This window comes from Eurytemora carolleeae, unplaced genomic scaffold, assembly GCF_000591075.1.
Source record: "Eurytemora carolleeae unplaced genomic scaffold, Eaff_2.0 scaffold1279, whole genome shotgun sequence".
Taxonomy (NCBI): Eukaryota; Metazoa; Arthropoda; class Copepoda; order Calanoida; family Temoridae; genus Eurytemora; species Eurytemora carolleeae.
In genome coordinates this window covers 1-18,832 of record NW_019397167.1, presented here as the reverse complement: position 1 = coordinate 18,832, position 18,832 = coordinate 1, and the positions used below count along the sequence as shown (strand labels likewise).

General features: G+C 32.6%; 2 protein-coding genes across 3 annotated transcripts; both read right to left on the bottom strand.

The window, feature by feature from the left end:
• Window positions 1-4: 4 nt before the first annotated feature.
• On the bottom strand, window positions 5-6,633 carry LOC111712454 (YEATS domain-containing protein 4-like). 2 transcript variants are annotated; one of them, XM_023487062.1, is made up of 10 exons: window positions 6,549-6,633; window positions 5,948-6,067; window positions 4,300-4,353; window positions 3,953-3,995; window positions 3,330-3,450; window positions 3,019-3,089; window positions 2,167-2,250; window positions 1,842-1,888; window positions 960-1,019; window positions 5-291 (listed from the first exon to the last, which is right to left on the bottom strand). In XM_023487062.1, the coding sequence occupies exons 1-10, from the start codon at window positions 6,572-6,574 to the stop codon at window positions 234-236; spliced, it is 684 nt and encodes a 227-aa protein (XP_023342830.1). In that variant the 5' UTR covers window positions 6,575-6,633; the 3' UTR covers window positions 5-233. The 2 variants fall into 2 exon arrangements, with proteins under 2 accessions (XP_023342830.1, XP_023342831.1); XM_023487063.1 differs by lacking the exons at window positions 5-291; window positions 960-1,019; window positions 1,842-1,888; window positions 2,167-2,250 and adding an exon at window positions 2,389-2,526.
• On the bottom strand, window positions 6,584-11,659 carry LOC111712453 (probable 28S ribosomal protein S26, mitochondrial). Its single transcript, XM_023487061.1, has 8 exons — window positions 11,548-11,659; window positions 11,263-11,368; window positions 10,626-10,691; window positions 10,124-10,219; window positions 9,042-9,152; window positions 8,298-8,402; window positions 8,091-8,174; window positions 6,584-6,702 (listed from the first exon to the last, which is right to left on the bottom strand). Exons 1-8 carry the CDS (start codon window positions 11,607-11,609, stop codon window positions 6,613-6,615), a joined length of 720 nt encoding a protein of 239 aa, XP_023342829.1. The 5' UTR covers window positions 11,610-11,659; the 3' UTR covers window positions 6,584-6,612.
• Between the last annotated feature and the right edge of the window lie 7,173 nt (window positions 11,660-18,832).

Genomic DNA, 18,832 nt, shown 5'->3' with positions numbered 1-18,832 from the left:
TATCCTGAAATAAGAAAACTATAGAAATTTGATATTGGTAGATTTTTAATCAACCACTTGCAATAACCACTTAACATTAAAGAAATTAGACAGTATTTTGGCGTAAAAACTGAATTATTAAGTACTTTAAGAATTCAATTATCAGGTAACTGTTTGATATCAATTTTTAAGCTGGTTGAGACCAAACTATCAGCCGATTGAGACCGGACTGTCAGCTGACAAAGATGTGTTCATCAGCTGACTTCAATTCCTCTTTCTTGTTGAGCTTTGTTCACTTCATCTTTAAACTTACTGAAAACCAGTCAAATTTATTTAATAATTTCAAATAAAAAATCAAACATTTTCGGAAAATTTCTGAGCAAAATACAAGATAATAAAATAACAACCTTGCAATAAATAACTTATCAAAATTTAAACTTGTAAATAAATTTGCAAAAAAAATATCCTTGCAAATAAAAATATAGCGAACAATACTATGTTGTATATATGTAGCAGAGAAAAATAAAGTTGCTAATAAACTAACAAAAAAGTACCTTTACAAATGAAAAACTAGAAAATAAATTGTATGGCAAATAAAAACTCATATAAACAAGCAAAAAGTAACCATGCAAATCAAAAACTAACAAACTAACATTATATAAAAAATATCATAGCAAAGAATCAAACAAAAAAATAAATTACCCTGAGCTGAAAACTTTAGAATTGTGGATATCAAGATCAATTGATCTCTTTTTGTTAATCTTCAGTGCCTAAAATTCTACCAATCAGAGTGCACCAAAAGAGAGGATTAAGAAAATTATAAGTTCCACTGTGGATATTCAGATTAAGCATTAGGGGTTAATGCTATTAAATTCTAAAGTTTTCAGCTCTGTTTAACTTTAAAACAAACTTTCTTTGCACAAAAATAAACATAATTTTGTAAATGATTAATTGATTTAGTAATATAATTCGAGCATTTCCTTATTGTTGATTTTGCCAGATCTAACTTGGATTTAAGATCTTCTATTTCAGCTTGTACTCTGAACATTTATTCATTCGAATCATTTCATTTCATTCATATCATCAGTATAAACATAAAATGTTCAGATTTATCGGTCCTCAGCCCGCGATTTAAAAACTCGGGAAAATACGGCTCGGGTCTAAGCTGCAGCTTGAGCTTTCGGATTCAAGCTGCATCTTATTTTCCAGAGTTAAGTTAAAAAAAAGAAAAAAAACTGGCTTAATATTATATTTGACGGATTTTCATGGTTGGAACTGGCGCATTCCGGGTTGCCGTGAGAACAAGACTCAACAATGAGCCTTATTCTCCATCAAAACCAACCAAGGTCGGTTTTGTTTTCACTGGACCTAACTCTATATTGTTAAAATTTGACCTGCAAACTAGTTTAAAATATAGATAATTATTTTAGCCAGTGCTTAGGATCCATTTAATTTTGGTGCTGATGCGGATCCAGATCATGGAACCACAATGGAAAAAAAACTTTATAATTTTAGCGGCGCGAAAATAAGGAAGAATTTGTCGGGTTTTTTTTTCTGGACAAGTTCTATATTCTGATATTTCCTACTTTGTCTCAATTTTATAAATCCGCAAGTTTCTTTTGTTTTAAGAGCAGCAACATTTGAAAAGAAACAATGCTCAGATTTATAACAGACACATTTTCATCATTTTCAATCAGACAAAGGTTAAAAGGGTACTGTTGAGAATAGAACATCTGTTCCTGTGAGTGACGAGAAATGACGTTGACAGTCCCTTAAATATGATTTTCAAACCAGGGATCAAGAAATATGACATGTCTTAGTTCTCAAGAGATTTAAATTTTTTTCGAATTTCTTATAAATTCCTTGTGCGCCCGTTCTTTATCGATGCTAAGGTCGTCTTCTTTTTCTCCTATAAAAAAAAAAACTCTGAACATTTCTTTCAGGCTTAAAAAGCTTCGAGAAATTAATCAAAATCGAAACAACATGATTTTTATTTGAATAAAAAACTTTTTAATTATTTCAATTTGAACAAAACCGTGCAGATTATACAAGGATAGATAAAAAACCTTGTCTCACCGAATTTTAATGTTTGAAGAATTCATAGTTCTGACATATTAAATTATAAAAATTTCGCTTGAAAATAATAAATAATTTACTTTAAAATATTTTTAAAAATTGGCAAATTACCTCGAAATCTGTTTCGTGCTTGTAGGCTCCTAGAGAGATGGGTCGGGTTGAGGTCAGGAGAGGTTGCATATATTGGGTTGGATCCTACAAAACATGAGATTAGGAGAGGTTACATATATTGGGTTGGATCCTGCAAAACATGAGGTTAGGAGAGGTTGCATATATTGGGTTGGATCCTACAAAACATGAGGTTAGGAGAGGTTGCATATATTGGGTTTGATCCTACAAAACATGAGGTTAGGAGGGGTTGCATATATTGGGTTGGATCCTACAAAACATGAGATTAGGAGAGGTTGCATATATTGGGTTGGATCCTACAAAACATGAAATTAGGAGAGGTTGCATATATTGGGTTGGATCCTACAAAACATGAGATTAGGAGGGGTTACATATATTGGGTTGGATACTACAAAACATGAGATTAGGAGAGGTTGCATATATTGGGTTGGATACTACAAAACATGAGATTAGGAGAGGTTGCATTTATATATATATATATGTATATATATATATATATATAAATTAAAAATTGATTGGGTTCACTTTATAACTTAAATAAAAGAAAGTAGTATTCTCTGTATGTCTTTGTTTGTTTGTATATCCGATCATAATTCAGTTTCCAAATTCTGAATTAAGTGAGTAAATACTTTAATAGAGAAGGTTTAGTATCAAGCTAAGCTGTGTTAAAATATTTCTAGAAATAGGGAGAAAGGGTGGGATTTAATCTTGAAATGTTCTCTCTTTTTTAAACTTTTACCTGTAAAAACGTTATTTTTCACCACAAGCTATAATTTGTAATTAAATAATTTTCGGGTAGAATTAGTTCTAATCTAAATCTAAATTCTTCTTTACCTGGAAAATAATTTCATCATAAAACTCAGAAATTACAACTTTCTTCCCTTGTTGTAGAAGGGCAGCTGCATCTAAAAATACAAAATTTAGTTATTTCCAAAGCCACAAATTGTGGAAGTCCACCAAATCTCCCACAAATATTTGTTCATATTTACCACAAATATTATCATGTCCACATAATCTACAACAAATAGTATCTTAGTTCCAAAAAAACTACTCAAGAAAGTTTCAATAAATCTGCCACTATCTGCAATTTATATGAACCCCACTGACCTAAAACAAGGTGTACATTAATCCCCTCCAGCTGCTACCTGTGGGTTGACCGTGCTGGAACAGTTTCAACACATGAAAGATCGTTGCTGGTCGTTCCACGGGATCGTTGAAGAATATCTTTATAACGATCTCAAACTCTCCCCAACCCGTCTCTGTAACCTAAACAATAGTGAAATAAATTAAAAATTAGTCTCGAACAGTGCTTAATTTTGATGCGGATCCGGGTCCTGGTCCTGGATCCGCAATGGAAAAAAACCGGATCCGAAAGCAGAATTGTCAATTTATTTTTATTTATTTTTTTCTCGCTTTTTTATGCTTAAACTTGTTAAGCCATTCAGGGATCAGGAAATTTTTATAATCCCTCTTTTTTCAATAGTTCAGATTTAAGTTTTGAGAGTAAAACATTTTTTATATTGTTAATTTTGTTGATATTTTGCCACTTGGATACGGATCCATGGATCCGCATATTTTTCCGGATCCGGATCGAGGAAGCCAAAATTTTGCGGATCCAATGGAATGCTGTAAATGGGAAAAGCTACCGCGCGCACCTGTTTTCACAAGTTAGTCATCCATGGACACCTTATTGTACAATGTCAATACCAAGAACACAAAAAAACGTAAACAAGTATTAAATTTTGTGTGACAAGACTTTTATGTTTACCTCATATGGTGGTTTAGTAACTATTCTGTTCGGATTCGCATAGCTGGGGGAATAATTATTTTCACAAAATTAAACACCTTAAAAATTTCCGGAAACAAAGTGTTAATAAGGCATTATCCTTGAATTGATAAACTTTACATACAGAAATTTTTCAAAATCCAGTTTTGTTCTTTTACCTAAAATATTCTTTTATCTAAAATAATCTTTTATCTAAAATTTTCTTTTATCTAAAATATTCTTTTATCTAAAATATTCTTTTATCTAAAATATTCTTTTATCTAACATAATCTTTTATCTAAAATATTCTTTTATCTAAAATATTCTTTAATCTAAAATAATCTTTATCCCTGTCGTGGAGTTTAAAATGCACTTTCTTCACATAACTTGACATATCCTCGTTTCTAAAAATATAAAAATTCAGGGGTGTATTTTGACAATATGACGCGCATGGTAAAATATGTTGTTTAGGGTTACAAGAACCCCTTTCCTACTCAATTATTTTCTAATTTTCTTCTCAGACTATAAATATCGTCTGAACCATAATCGTAACAATTTGCCAATTATCCTAACTATAAGCACAAAAATAAACCTGGTGGTATTAAAATAGATTAATGACAATGTTAAGAAGGAAAATATCAAAGCTATTCCCGGACATTGGAACGCAAATACGTCATATTTTTTATATAAAAAACACACAGTTCAAGTATTTATATTTCTTTCATTGATAACTAATAAATATGAAATAAATATTAATTTATCTGAGTGGAACAAAAACTGTTTATTTTGTTCTTACTTTAATGTTATCAGAAAAAAGAAAAAGATAAGATATCAAGAACTTTTCAATTTACATCCATGTAAAATAAATTTAGATTTGTGATCATTTATTTAAATCCTTCAGCAACTTCAAAACACATTTCTTTTGTTAAATTGAAATTGTTCTGCGGGGGGNACATCTTTTACTAAAAATCGGGTTTTTAATCCAAAATTGTTCTTATTAAGGATTAGGAAAGAAGAAAATAGACCGATTTTCATGTATTCATATAAGATAGGTTCTAGTCAAGATTTAAGGGACTGATCAGAAAATAAAAAATGAATCATTAAAAAAATGTAAGTATAAAAATGGCTAGACGGCGTCTGGTATGTACCTGCCTTAATTTCCCTTAGAGTAGGGGGAATGAGATTAGGGTGCCAGATTGAATCGGCAGGGGAATCAGCACCTGACTGAGACCCTTCCCGGAGTCGGTCTGGATATCCCACATTGGGGGTCTTCCACGATCTTTTTCATTTATTTATTTATAAAAATGTGCATACAGAAAATACCGGGTGTTCGAGTATTATGTGCGTATTTTAGCGATAAGCTTTAAAACTTAAAGATTTTCTAATATATATATATATATATGTATATATATATATATATATATAATATATATTTTTTGTTGTAAAAAATAAGAAATAATGGATAGATCTGAAAATAAACCCGACATAGAACCCCAAGATTGCCTTCAGGGCGCAACGCATGAACATGATGCCTACGGCATGGATTTAACCATACTAATGCATAACTGTTGAAAAACTATCGTTTCGTTTTAAAAACGACGTAGAAAAAACGAAACGGTTACTTTCTCTTTTGAAGAATATCGTTTTTTAGTCTTAGTTCGTCATTTCGTTAACGAAGGTAGGTCGTTTAAAATTATTGACTATCGTTAATGACCTTTTTTAAAATACATATTTTGGTCGAAAAACCTTATATCAGAAAAAACCTTAGGCCAAAAAACATTCAGGTTATTTTTCTCGATAAAAAAAAAACTTTTAAGTCAACATTCATGAACGTATCTTCCTTAAAAAAATTTAATAATTGGTCAAAAACTCAGATTCATTTGGGAAAAAGTTTTCAAAAACGATCTGTTCTGTCATAGCCGCAGCGCTCGGCCCAGAAAGTGTCTTAATATAACCTTAATCCTACGGCCTGGATCCAACCACGCTAATGCACGATACCTGTAAGGTTTGACAAAAACAGTCCACTGATGAGTATGTCCGTCCTCGTCTCTTTTCTTTCCGAAGGATTTGGAAATATTCCCGTAAACAACCGGTTTTATTATATGGATTCCCTTCTGTCTATTTTAACAAAATAAAAAATTTTAAAAAACCATAAACTAGAATTTATAAGCATATTTGCGCGTTGAAGAAATATCCAATGACTATTCTAAGATAGTTCTGCCCGATTCGCAGTTATACCCTTTAAATATTAAGTCGTGTTCTTAGACGTGCTTAACTCTATTCATTACTAGCTGAAGGGCCCGGCGTTGCCCGTGGGAAAAAATATGTCACGAAAAAATGTATTTTTTAAAGAAAACAATTTTCGATTTTTTAGTCTATAACACCCCCGGCCACCCATGAGTGTCCACAAAAAATGTCAGCCCATTCGGTCCAGCCGTTTGGCCGGCTATACGCGACATATATATGAATGTCTTGTTTCATTTTATAGATTTTTGCTTTAAAGATAGCGTTATGAATGGTGTATGCCCTTATTTCAAACGAACGTCAATTTATATAACAACATTCCCTTTATGACAATTAATGTTATCAAGAGACATTCCTGTTTTGCGCCCCATCTTCTGACATCTTGTTAGATCTGAAATTTTAATAAAAGTTAAACTTTCTTAGTTTTCCATCGAAGCTCTCATTTCTTCCGACTCGTTCTTCTTCTGCTCCCCGCGTAGAGTCAACTTCTCTCTCTTCTCCAAAGGAACCTGGACAATATATGTATTCAGGAAATATATTCCAGTAGAACCCTGGACAATATATGTATTCAGGAAATATATTCCAATGGAACCTGGACAATATATGTATTCATGAAATATATTCCAGTGGAACCCTGGACAACATATTTATTCAGGAAATATATTCCAGTGGAACCTGGACAATATATTTAATCAGGATATATATTCCAGTGGAACTTGGACAATATATTCATTCAGGAAATATATTTCAGTGGAACCTGGACAATATATGTATTCAGGAAATATATTGCAGTGGAACCCTGGACAACATATTTATTCAGGAAATATATTCCAATGGAACTTGGACAATATGTGTATTCAGGAAATATATTCCAGTGGAACCCTGGACAACATATTTATTCAGGAAATATATTCCAGTGGAACCTGGACAATATATTTAATCAGGAAATATATTCCAGTGGAACCTGGACAATATATGTATTCAGGAAATATATTCCAGTGGAACCCTGGACAACATATTTATTCAGGAAATATATTCCAGTGGAACCTGGACAATATATTTAATCAGGAAATATATTCCAGTGGAACCTGGACAATATATGTATTCAGGAAATATATTCCAGTGGAACCCTGGACAACATATTTATTCAGGAAATATATTCCAGTGGAACCTGGACAACATATTTATTCAGTAAATATATTCCAGTGGAACCTGGACAATATATTTAATCAGGAAATATATTCCAGTGGAACTTGGACAATATATTCATTCAGGAAATATATTCAAGTGGAACCTGGATAACAATATTGTTCAGGAAATATATTCCACTGGAGCCTAGCCAACATATTTATTTAGGAAAATATATTCCAGTGGAACCTGGACAACATATTTATTTAGGAAAATATATTCCAGTGGAACCAAGACAAAATATTTATTCAGGAAATATATTCCAGTGGAACCTGGAATACATACTCATTTAGGAAATATATTCCAGTGGAACCAGGGTAACATATGCATTCAGGAAAATATGTTCCAATAGAAGCATTTATTCAGGAAATATATTCCAGGGGAACCTGGACCAGGTTTTTTCCCCGAATTTTCAAAATAATTTAGACGTTTTGATGAAAATGTACTACACTGTCATTGAACAGTAAGTAACAAACATATACATGGTTACCCACAAATAATGAGACTGAAAAGACGACTTTCATCTCTTGATGATTTAAAGCTTAAATTAAGTCTTCAATATTGTTAATTAATGGTAAACTAAATAATTTGGCAAAAAAAACAAGTTCACAGTTACATGGAACCATAAATGGCAGAATAAGGAAGTAAGACCATATCTGAAGATAACTATAGTTATCATATTCTAGAATAAGAAAAATAATAAACTAACCTTTAATGAATAAGTCTCTCGTCCTCTATAAATATGTCCGTGAATATCTATGGCAAACTCGTGATCCACAGGACTATCAAGGGCCTAACAAAGTAAATTGTATCAATTTATATTAATTAACGAACATAACGAAATGGTATTTGCAAAGGACCCCAGAATGGACCCCTTAGACCGCCACCAGGAGAGTGGAGGAATCATATTAATTACCTCTAAGATTGCTTCTTCTAATCGCTCCGGCATGATTCGCCGATTAATGAGGTCCGCCTCTTTAGTCACGATTTCCTCCGCCTTTTCTAATCTCAACATCTCCTCCTAATTAAATGATCGCTGTTATTAGTCTGCATTATTACTCAAAGGGGATGGTGGAGATGTCCTAATTGATAAGGAGGCGGGGAGGAGGGGGGGTGTCCCTGCCTTCATTTTTGGTTTAAATCTTCCAATTTTTTTGCCTGCGCGCCTAATTTGTTTTCGAATTTCCAAAAATAAAATTGGACACTAATGACCTCGAAAAATAGAAAATGCTTAAACTGTGGCTTTATGCATAATAAACGAAAGCTAGGAACCAGGGCAATACAGTAGCAGCGACAAATTCAGTGTTTGACCTTCAAACGACCTCTAAATCATTTATTTTCTAATTCGGGGATTAAAGAGATGTCATTAGAATTTCATTTGCCCTCCATTTGGCTTGTCTGTTTATATCCAAAAAACGCCTTACGGCTAAACCAATTAAACCCAAATGAATAATAAATAATGGTTACTTATTTAATCCCAGGGGAGGATTATGGCCGGTCGAAATTTAAAATTTTGCTTCAATAACATTTATTGTTGTAAATCTATCATTAAAACAGAAAAATCAACGAATTATTACAGTTAGAGAAAAATTTAAGAGTTTGCAGTAATAAAGGGCACACAAAATCTAATGTATGTTTGTAATGTACATAAAATACTAACATGTTCAGCCTGTGATAGCTCTTGTTCAATCTGTTGTTTAATTTCAATTTGTTCCTGTTCAAGGCGTAGCCTTCTCAGCTCAGCAATTCTTCGGTTTTCTTCGTCGTTCTCCTTGATAAATAGAAGCAGGGGTTAGTTTAATCCTTCATCTCTAGTTCAGATTCAATCCTACCTGGAGTAGTTTAATCCTTTATCTCTAGTTCAGATTCAATCCTACCTGGAGTAGTTTGATCCTTCATCTCTAGTTCAGATTCATTCCCTACTGGAATAGTTTAATCCTTCATCTCTAGTTCAGCTTCAATCCTACCTGGAGTAGTTTAATCCTTCACCTCTAGTTTAGATTCAATCCTACCTGGAGTAGTTTAATCCTTTATCTCTAGTTCAGATTCAATCCTACCTGGAGTAGTTTAATCCTTCATCTCTAGTTCAGATTCAATCCTACATGGAGTTGTTTAATCCTTTATCCCTAGTTCTGATTCAATCCTACCTGGAGTAGTTTAATCCTTCATCTCTAGTTCAGATTCAATCCTACCTGGAGTAGTTTCATATGCTCCTTCATCTCTAGGTCAGCTTCAATCCTACCTGGAGTAGTTTAATATGCTCCTTCATCTCTAGTTCAGCTTCAATCCTACCTGGAGTAGTTTAATATGCTCCTTCATCTCTAGTTCAGCTTCAATCCTACCTGGAGTAGTTTAATATGCTCCTTCATCTCTAGTTAAGCTTCAATCCTACCTGGAGTAGTTTAATATGCTCCTTCATCTCTAGTTCAGCTTCAATCCTACCTGGTGTAGTTTAATATGCTCCTTCATCTCTAGTTCAGCTTCAATCCTACCTGGAGTAGTTTGACATGCTCCTTCATCTCTAGTTCAGCTTCAATCCTACCTGGAGTAGTTTGATATGCTCCTTCATCTCTAGTTCAGCTTCAATCCTACCTGGAGTAGTTTAATATGCTCCTTCATCTCTATTTCAGCTTCAATCCTACCTGGAGTAGTTTAATATGCTCCTTCATCTCTAGTTCAGCTTCAATCCTACCTGGAGTAGTTTGATATGCTCCTTCATCTCTAGTTCAGCTTCAATCCTACCTGGAGTAGTTTGACATGCTCCTTCATCTCTAGTTCAGCTTCAATCCTACCCGCTTCTCCAGTATCAGAAAATTTCTGATAATCCTCATCAAGATACTAGACAAGGAAAAGGAACCCAGATTAGATTTTTTCAGGAAATGAAATATATTCATAAAAAATTACCTGGACACAACATTTTTTAATATCTTATATTTTCGCATTTATTTGAATTAGAAGTAGATCCATTCAATACAATTTTTAAAAAGATATTTCTATCAATTTACTCCAGACAGGATTATATAATTTTAAGAATGATTTTTAAAGATTTGAGGGGAAAGGTGATAAAATGTACGTCAAAAGGCAAGTTTATTCTAATTTTAGATACTTTTAACCTAAAAATTAATTTATTCACTCCTAAAACTGAATTATTTATCTCCATTTTGCAAATAAATTCCGATAAAAAATCGTCGAAGGGGGCCTGATTTCTCAAGAAAATATAAACCCTGTTTTATTCTACTCTTACCTTAATTAATGCGTTCATTCTTCTATTATATTCAAGATTAAGAAACTCTTCCTGCTTGATCTCCGTCTGAACATATAGAATACTAGCTTGGGAACCATTCATCATCATAGTTACTTCAATTCAACCGTTTACCCGCGCTTGGTATGTATCTAAGATTTTGATAGTTGAATTTAAACAATTTCGAATTTGTTTAACCTTTGTCACCCAGGGGATACCCAGGTTCCTTAAAAGAATTTCAGCCAATTTGGTTGAGCCGGTTGGAAAGCTATAGCAAACATATAGAAATATATATACATGACCAAAGAGCTTTATTCGAAAGATCAACTTACCACTCTTCGAGTATTTCAAGAGTTTAACTGTTCTTAAAGGGACTGTAAACATAATTTCAAGTTAACCTACTTTACATGATCGATTCACAGTGGTACCCTATTTAAACCATCATCTCAGTGACAGTACAAAAGATATCACTTGAAACGAAAACCCCAAACTAAAAATTTTGACAATTTTTGGACAAAAAAAACATAGAAATCTTCATCATTTATATTTAATAATAGCTTGAAGGGATACCGTTATAAACCTAGCAGGTAAATCTTTAAATTGAGAATGACTACAATCCTTCTATCGCATTATTTTTTACCTGTGGAATAAGAAATACAGGAGGTTCTTTAAACATTTTAGATCTTGCCATAGGAATCCATCTTGGTTTCTTGTGAGGGATTATAGCTCGACCAAACTTTTTGAATCTAAGAAAAAAATAGACTTAACACAATCTCAAACTTCTAAATATTTTGAAACTTGCGAAAAATTTAGTTTTGAGTTTCATAAAGGTAAAGCAGGTATTTTTTAACTAGAAATCTAAAGAACTGATCTAAAAAAGTTGAGAATATTAAAAACAGTCTAGTAGATAATTAGTGTTTAATACCTGACAGGATTCTGGCGAAGAAATAAAACTGTAGGTTTCAACAGTTCACGACAATTCTGCATTTTGACTAAAATAATGATTTTTCTATCTTCACACTATAGAATTAGGCCCTAAACTATCTAAACGCACATTAGTATAAATATTACTTATTATAATAAAGAGTAAAGGGGTCCTTCCTAGAGAACGATTTTTGGACCCGCCTCCTATCAATTTTGTACATGACAACTTGTTCAACAATTTTTATTTAAATTAGAATTTATTTAGGGTTAGGTTAGGTTAAGACACTTTCTGTGTCGAGCACTGCGGCTAGGACAGGCTAGGGGCCGAGCGCTGCGGCCACATGTCTTACATTTAAGATCCATGTACAAAATTGATAGGAGAGGGGGGGGAGTCCAAAAATCGTTCTCTAGGAAATTACCGAAGAAAGGGTTCCAGTCCCCCCCCCCCCCTGGACCCCCTTGATATAAGGGAATACTAAAAGAACAGAAATAATCCTTGTATGTATGAAATGTATGAAAAGTTTCCATGGTATTACACTAACCCCTCCAATAATATAGTAAACAATACTTTTAAATTTTTGTAAATAATGATGGGGTTCACGATTTATTTAATTTAACAATAACATAATTAAAAGGATTGATTGATTGATTAACGAATATGCTCTATAAACATGTCATGAGACAGTTTCTTAGCTATATAAGGGAGGATCGGATGGGACTAATGCCCTTTTACTTGTACTCAGCTCTATGGAGCCTTCAATGAGTACTAATTTTTGGCAATTTTCGGCAAGGTAAGGACAAGTAAAGGAGCATATACTGCTAACTATTGTGTATGCATGGACACCGTCCTCCTACACCACCCAGCAGCTTGGGCCCACTGTGTAGAATCGATGGCACAACCTTTTTTCATCTCTAGTTCAGCTTCAATCCTACCTGGTGTAGTTTAATATGCTCCTTCATCTCTAGTTCAGCTTCAATCCTACCTGGAGTAGTTTTCATATACTGCTAACTATTGTGTATGCATGGACACCGTCCTCCTACACCACCCAGCAGCTTGGGCCCACTGTGTAGAATCGATGGCACAACCTTTTGACTGGTGGCAATTTTTGCCAACTTTTTAAATATTGTAAATAATGATGGGGTTCACGATCTATTTAACTTAACATAAACATAAAAATAGGACTTTCAATACTTTGCTTGCAGGCCGTAGGGTCCGTTACATTGTGTACATTACGACAAAAATATGTTGCGGCAAAGCGCGTTATAACAACTTGGAAGACGATTTTCCAAATAACGTCGTATTAGTCGGACTAATGATTAATCTGAACTACTGCTTATTTGGATTTAATAAATGAGAAAACTGCTGTTTAAGCTACAGGCGGTTCTGGGGGGCAGTAGACTATTACCCCCTCTCAGATAAATCAGGGTAGGGTGTATCCCCCCTGATTTTTCACCTATGTTACTTTTTTTAGAGCAGGGGGTCATCTCACAGTCAACTAGAGGTCCTGGTTAAAAATCTAGAGAGTCTTAACTTTAGACCCCATTATCAAACATTAAATGTAGATATTTAGTATTTTTAAGGTGGATTCTTTCGATGTCACCAAGTTCTGGGTTAAACAGACAGGGTTAATTTTCTTACCTGGTTTTCTGTCAAGGTTTTCTCACCTAGTTTTCTGACAAGGTTTTCTCACCTAGTTTTCTGACAAGGTTTTCTAACCTGGTTTTTGACAAGGTTTTCTCACCTGGTTTTCTGACAAGGTTTTCTCACCATGGTTTTCCGACAAGGTTTTCTCACCTGGTTTTCCGACAAGGTTTTCTCACCTGGTTTTCTGACAAGGTTTTTTCACCTGGGTTTTGAAAAGGTTTTCACACCATGATTTTCTGACAAGGTTTTCTCACCTGGTTTTTCTGTCAAGGTTTTTTCACCTGGTTTTCGGCAAGGTTTTCTCTCCAGGTTTTCTGACAAGGTTTTCCTACCTGGTTTTCTGACAAGGTTTTCTTACCTGGTTTTCGACAAGGTTTTCTTACCTAGTTTTCGACAAGGTTTTCTCTCTAGGTTTTCTGATAAGGTTTTCTCACCCATGGTTTTTGACAAGGTTTTCTTACTTGGTTGTCTCACATATGGTTTTATTTCCGAAAACTTTTTGACCAGTCTGAATTAAAACTTTCTGGTCTTTAAGGTTTTCTGACTTTGTAACAAAATGTTATCAGACAAAAGGTAATTCGGACCTTAGAATATTATATAATAACAATATTATATAATAACAATATTATATAATAACAATACATATCATATAATAACAATATTATATAATAACAATACATATCAAAAAAAGAAATATTTCTTATGTTCAATACAGAGGCTTTAATTTAAACTAAAACATTCAAATACGGTGAGAACCATAAAACTGTAGGGTAGGAAGACGACATTAAATAATAATTAAGTGTATTTGATGTTGTTATAAAGCAAATAATTTTGATAGTTACTTTTAAACCTCTTTTTTAGTTAAATTGGTCAGTTTACACCACTCAATTACTATATCATGTTCATTGTACTGCTTGTAGTCATGTAGCTGGTGTCCTTATATCGAGTCAGAGTTTTCTGGTTCTTTTCAAACTCTGAAGCTAACAGCTTGTAAGCAGGTTTCTTAATAAATGTGTGTACTTGACTGTGATAGTTGGACGAGTTGATAATTGATATCATTTCTTCGTTTAAGTTTTGACCTTAGCAGCATAAAATATGATTTTATCTCATCAAAAGGATGAGTGATAAAGAAGTAATTTCAAGTGACCCTGCATTTAAAGAGTGGCTTGTCTATCCGCAACGGTTCCCTTAAAGCTTAAAATTGATGGAGTTATCCACTTTTTCTATTTTAAAGTTAAAAATATGAGTAACTTGTGGATTTATGAAATATTAGATGAATAAGGATTTGTCATAATTCATCAGTTTTCCGTGAAAAAAAATAATGATTTTTTATCATTGTTGCTCAGATATAGGTTTAGAGGGTACCGATGTGAATCAGGAATACCCAGGTCCCTCATAATTGGAGGGTCTCATGAAATTACATCACAGTTATAATTTCAAACATTTAAATCTGTCACATATGTATGTTTACGATACACATGCACAATACATATATTTATCTACATTTTAAATATTGTTTCGCGACCAAATGGTCTCGATCTATTTGATGAAATGCCCCTGGAATTTCTGGTCTGTTGATGGAATGCCCCTTGATTAGAGACGGAGTGCTACAAAGATTTGAAGTATAATACCTGAAGACACAGGTCTTTGGGTTTTATGTTGTGTTGTGTTTATTTCGTTGGTACTGTACGGAGAGGGAGGGGGTGCAGAGGCGCCATGATCCCCGCAAAAATGACCTCCGAGCCTCAGGATTTGCAGAATTACCTCCAGGCCCCGCAAAACTGGTCTCCCAGCCTCCGTGACGTCACCAAGCCTCCCGCCATTCTGTCTCCACGCCCCGCATTTTGGCTCCAATAAAATATTTGGCTTTTATTTCCACCAAGAACCTTTTTTTAAAAAAAAATCTCAACATGATGAAATAGTTCAATATGATACATTAACATTTTGTATTAAAAAGTTAAAAATGACGATCTTATAATAAAAAGTTCGATCCTCACGGCCGAAAATATACTTTAAACTAAATGTTTTAAATTTAGGGTTGAAAGGATAAGCTTAGATAATTTCTTGGCCGATGTTACATTTAAGAACTAAAAGAAACTCAATTAATAAAATCTCCATTCTAGGAGACTTAAACGGAGAAGTGAGACTAGTGCAAGAAACTTTCCTGGCGATAAACTTTGTGATTACATTATCTGCAAAATATTGAAGTTCTTAAAAATTCCCTCTTTCTTTAAATCTGAATATTTTCAGATGGTTTCTCACCATTAATGGAATTTTATACAGGAGATATTTAAAGGAAAGTTAAAAAATATTGTAATGTCAATGATCTAATACTTTTATATTTTAGGTTTTTTGACCTTGCTCTGTAATACAATAATTTCAGACTAGTGTCATGCATTTTCATGATCATAAAATGATCCAGTCTTAAAGCAAAAATTATCAAGATTTGATCTCAACCTACCATCAGAGGTGAGATTCAAACAGCCGAGCAATGCATATTTTTTGTGAAGTGAAAAAATACGTATTTTATTAAGTAATATATATTTTCTCATATAATCAAGATTTACAATAAAACATGTTTCCTCTTGACAAAATTACAGATCGTCTTCATATTCCTTTTATCCTGAAAACCACTGCATATATTTAATCATAATTACTGTGAGTGCGGAAGCTATTCAGAACAATTATGGTCACATAATATATATATAGATAATTAAATATTGAAATTTAAATTTAAATATTTTTGGTACTTTTTTTAAATCTAAAATTAATGGAAGTTTGCAATATATGCAATATTTTCAATATGTGCATTTAAGTATCAAACTTTGCAGTGTACACTGTACAGCTAATTATTTTGTAAATTAAAAGTAATCTGTTAATTTAAATGCTTGAATAATACGTCCCAGCATACAGCATTCAACATGACATTTGAGAGACGACAATTAAAGATCGTCTTCGTTTATCTTTGATAGCAATCAATTGGCAAAGTTTTTATCAACTCTATCAGCAAAGCTAAAAAAGTTTATTAAAGCTTTCTAAATTGTGGTGTGCTGAAAAGCTCACAAGTCGTGCTAACTGTTTTAAATATTCACATCAAAGTTTAGATAAACATCAAAGTTTAGATAAACATTAAAGTTTAGATAAACATCAAAGTTTAGATAAACATCAAAGTTTAGATAAACATCAAAGTTTAGATAAACATCAAAGTTTAGATAAACATCAAAGTTCAGATAAACATCAAAGTTTAGATAAACATCAAAATTTAGATAAACATCAAAGTTTAGATAAACATCAAAGTTTTGATAAACATCACAGATCAAACACGACATTTATTAAGATTCATAAGAGAAGATATTAAGGATGAATATTGTAATGATGGGGTTTTTATCAGGTTTAGGTGTAACAAAACAAAATAAAGTTTGGTTAGATTATTGTAGGGCTTAACAAATATTAAACCTGTACCTGATAAAGCTATTTCATCTTTTAGCAAGCATTTGAAGACTTTGTTCTGAAGCTTATAAATTTTTAAGCTAAAAGCAATGTTAAGTGTACGCTGTAGCACATGTTCATTGAAAAAAAGATTTACAATATTTAAAAAAAACAGATTTTAAAATATTCGTTTTAGGTGTGAAATATATATTGAATTGAAACTTGTTTAAAAAAAGAATCCATTTCTCCGGTAATTTATAATAACGCCAAATTTTTTAAAATTCCGATTTACTATTTACTTTACACAGAGATAGTGCCATAGATATATGTGTGTAGTACATTGTACACTGTACAGCGTCTGCGTATATGTTTTTTTTTACTTTTTTAAACTTAAAGTGCCCCCTTTACTTTCCTATCAAAGATACCCGTCCCAATGCGATTTAACTCAGATGAGAATGAACGCTTTTAATTTATAATGTACAACAGTTTTAAACTAGAAACATCTCTTGCATTATCTGCGTAATCTTTGATAAATTAAGTACACTAAGTACAGGGTTACCCTCCTTCCCTTTGATAAATTAAGTACAATAAGTACAGGGTTACCCTCCTTCCCTTTGATAAATTAAGTACAATAAGTACAGGGTTACCCTCCTTCCCTTTGATAAATTAAGTACACTAAGTACAGGGTTACCCTCCTTCGCTTTGATAAATTAAGTACACTAAGTACAGGGTTACCCTCCTTCCCTTTGATAAATTAAGTACAATAAGTACAGGGTTACCCTCCTTCCCTTTGATAAATTAAGTACAATAAGTACAGGGTTACCCTCCTTCCCTTTGATAAATTAAGTACAATAAGTACAGAGTTACCCTCCTTCCCTTTGCCAAATTTGACCCTTAAACCAACATATTTAAAACAATTTTTGGTCGTCGTTAAAGTTGCATCATTAGTGGATAACAACAGTATGTTAATAATAACATGATATATATTGATATATATAATAAATGATAATAACAGTATAACAATAAATATACACCGTGTTACGCTCAAATTATAACATTTCCTCATAAAACATAGATTTGAATAAACATTGGAATATTTTTAGGAAAATTGGAACATTTCCTCAAGGTTGAACTGTGCGTAGAAAAATAAATAGAATCTTCGGGAAATGATATATATGAAGCACAAGTGGAGTTTAGATATTTTAGCAGAAAGAATTTACGTTTACATTTACGACAATCTAGACTTTTTTGCAGAAATAGGGCAAAAAAATAGATATTTGCAGACTCGAGCAAAACTGTTCTTCATTTCTCAAGCAGTTGCCAGATGCAGTCGAACATTAAACCAGAGAACTAAAAGTACAAAAACAAGATATTTCTGATTTCAATTGAAATATTGTAATTTTGCTTTATAGTGGATGTTAACGCAATTTCAAATGACCTTTTCTCAACAGCTCCCTTAAAAAAAATTTGAATTCGTTTATAACAAAAAACGAAGATTTTCTGAAAAATAAAAATTAGAACTCATAAATCTGCAAGTCATTTTAATCATAAAACCGCAATCGAAAATCATCATATTAAATTATCTTCAAGCTTTGACGTCAAAATAAACACGTAATACTCATACTCAAAAACCTAGCATTTTCTGCATTAAATTTTTCAAAATGATTCACTCTTCTTAACTTTTCTGATTAGTCCCTAAAATCGTAAACTAGACCTATTGACAATCTAATATGATTTGGGACACCCTGTATAAAAATAAGCAAACTCATCATGTTTTTCTGTATTTTCCATAACTAATTTTTAGTACTTGCTAAACTCAAGTTTAGTAATTACTAAATTTATTACAATTATGAATAAAACTTTTTTCTCAGATTTAAATGTAAAAACTGAAAAACACCAAGTTTAGCATTGGACAAAGAGAAACAACTTGAAGCAACTTAAATAAGTAGAGATTGTTTTGTACAGGGTGTCACAATAAACATGGTAATTAAATAACGACGGAGATATTGGAAAATTTGACAAAATTTCAAATTATTCTAGAAATCAAAATTGTCCTAATATCAAATATCAATTTTTAAGACACGAGAAAGGTAGACCATTTTATGGAAAACTTTAAAAACGTACAGTCTTGTTTTGATCCTTATTTTGCCGTGCATAAAATATTAGAAATCAAAGACGACTTTCAAGTCATTGCTCAATTTCAATGCTTATT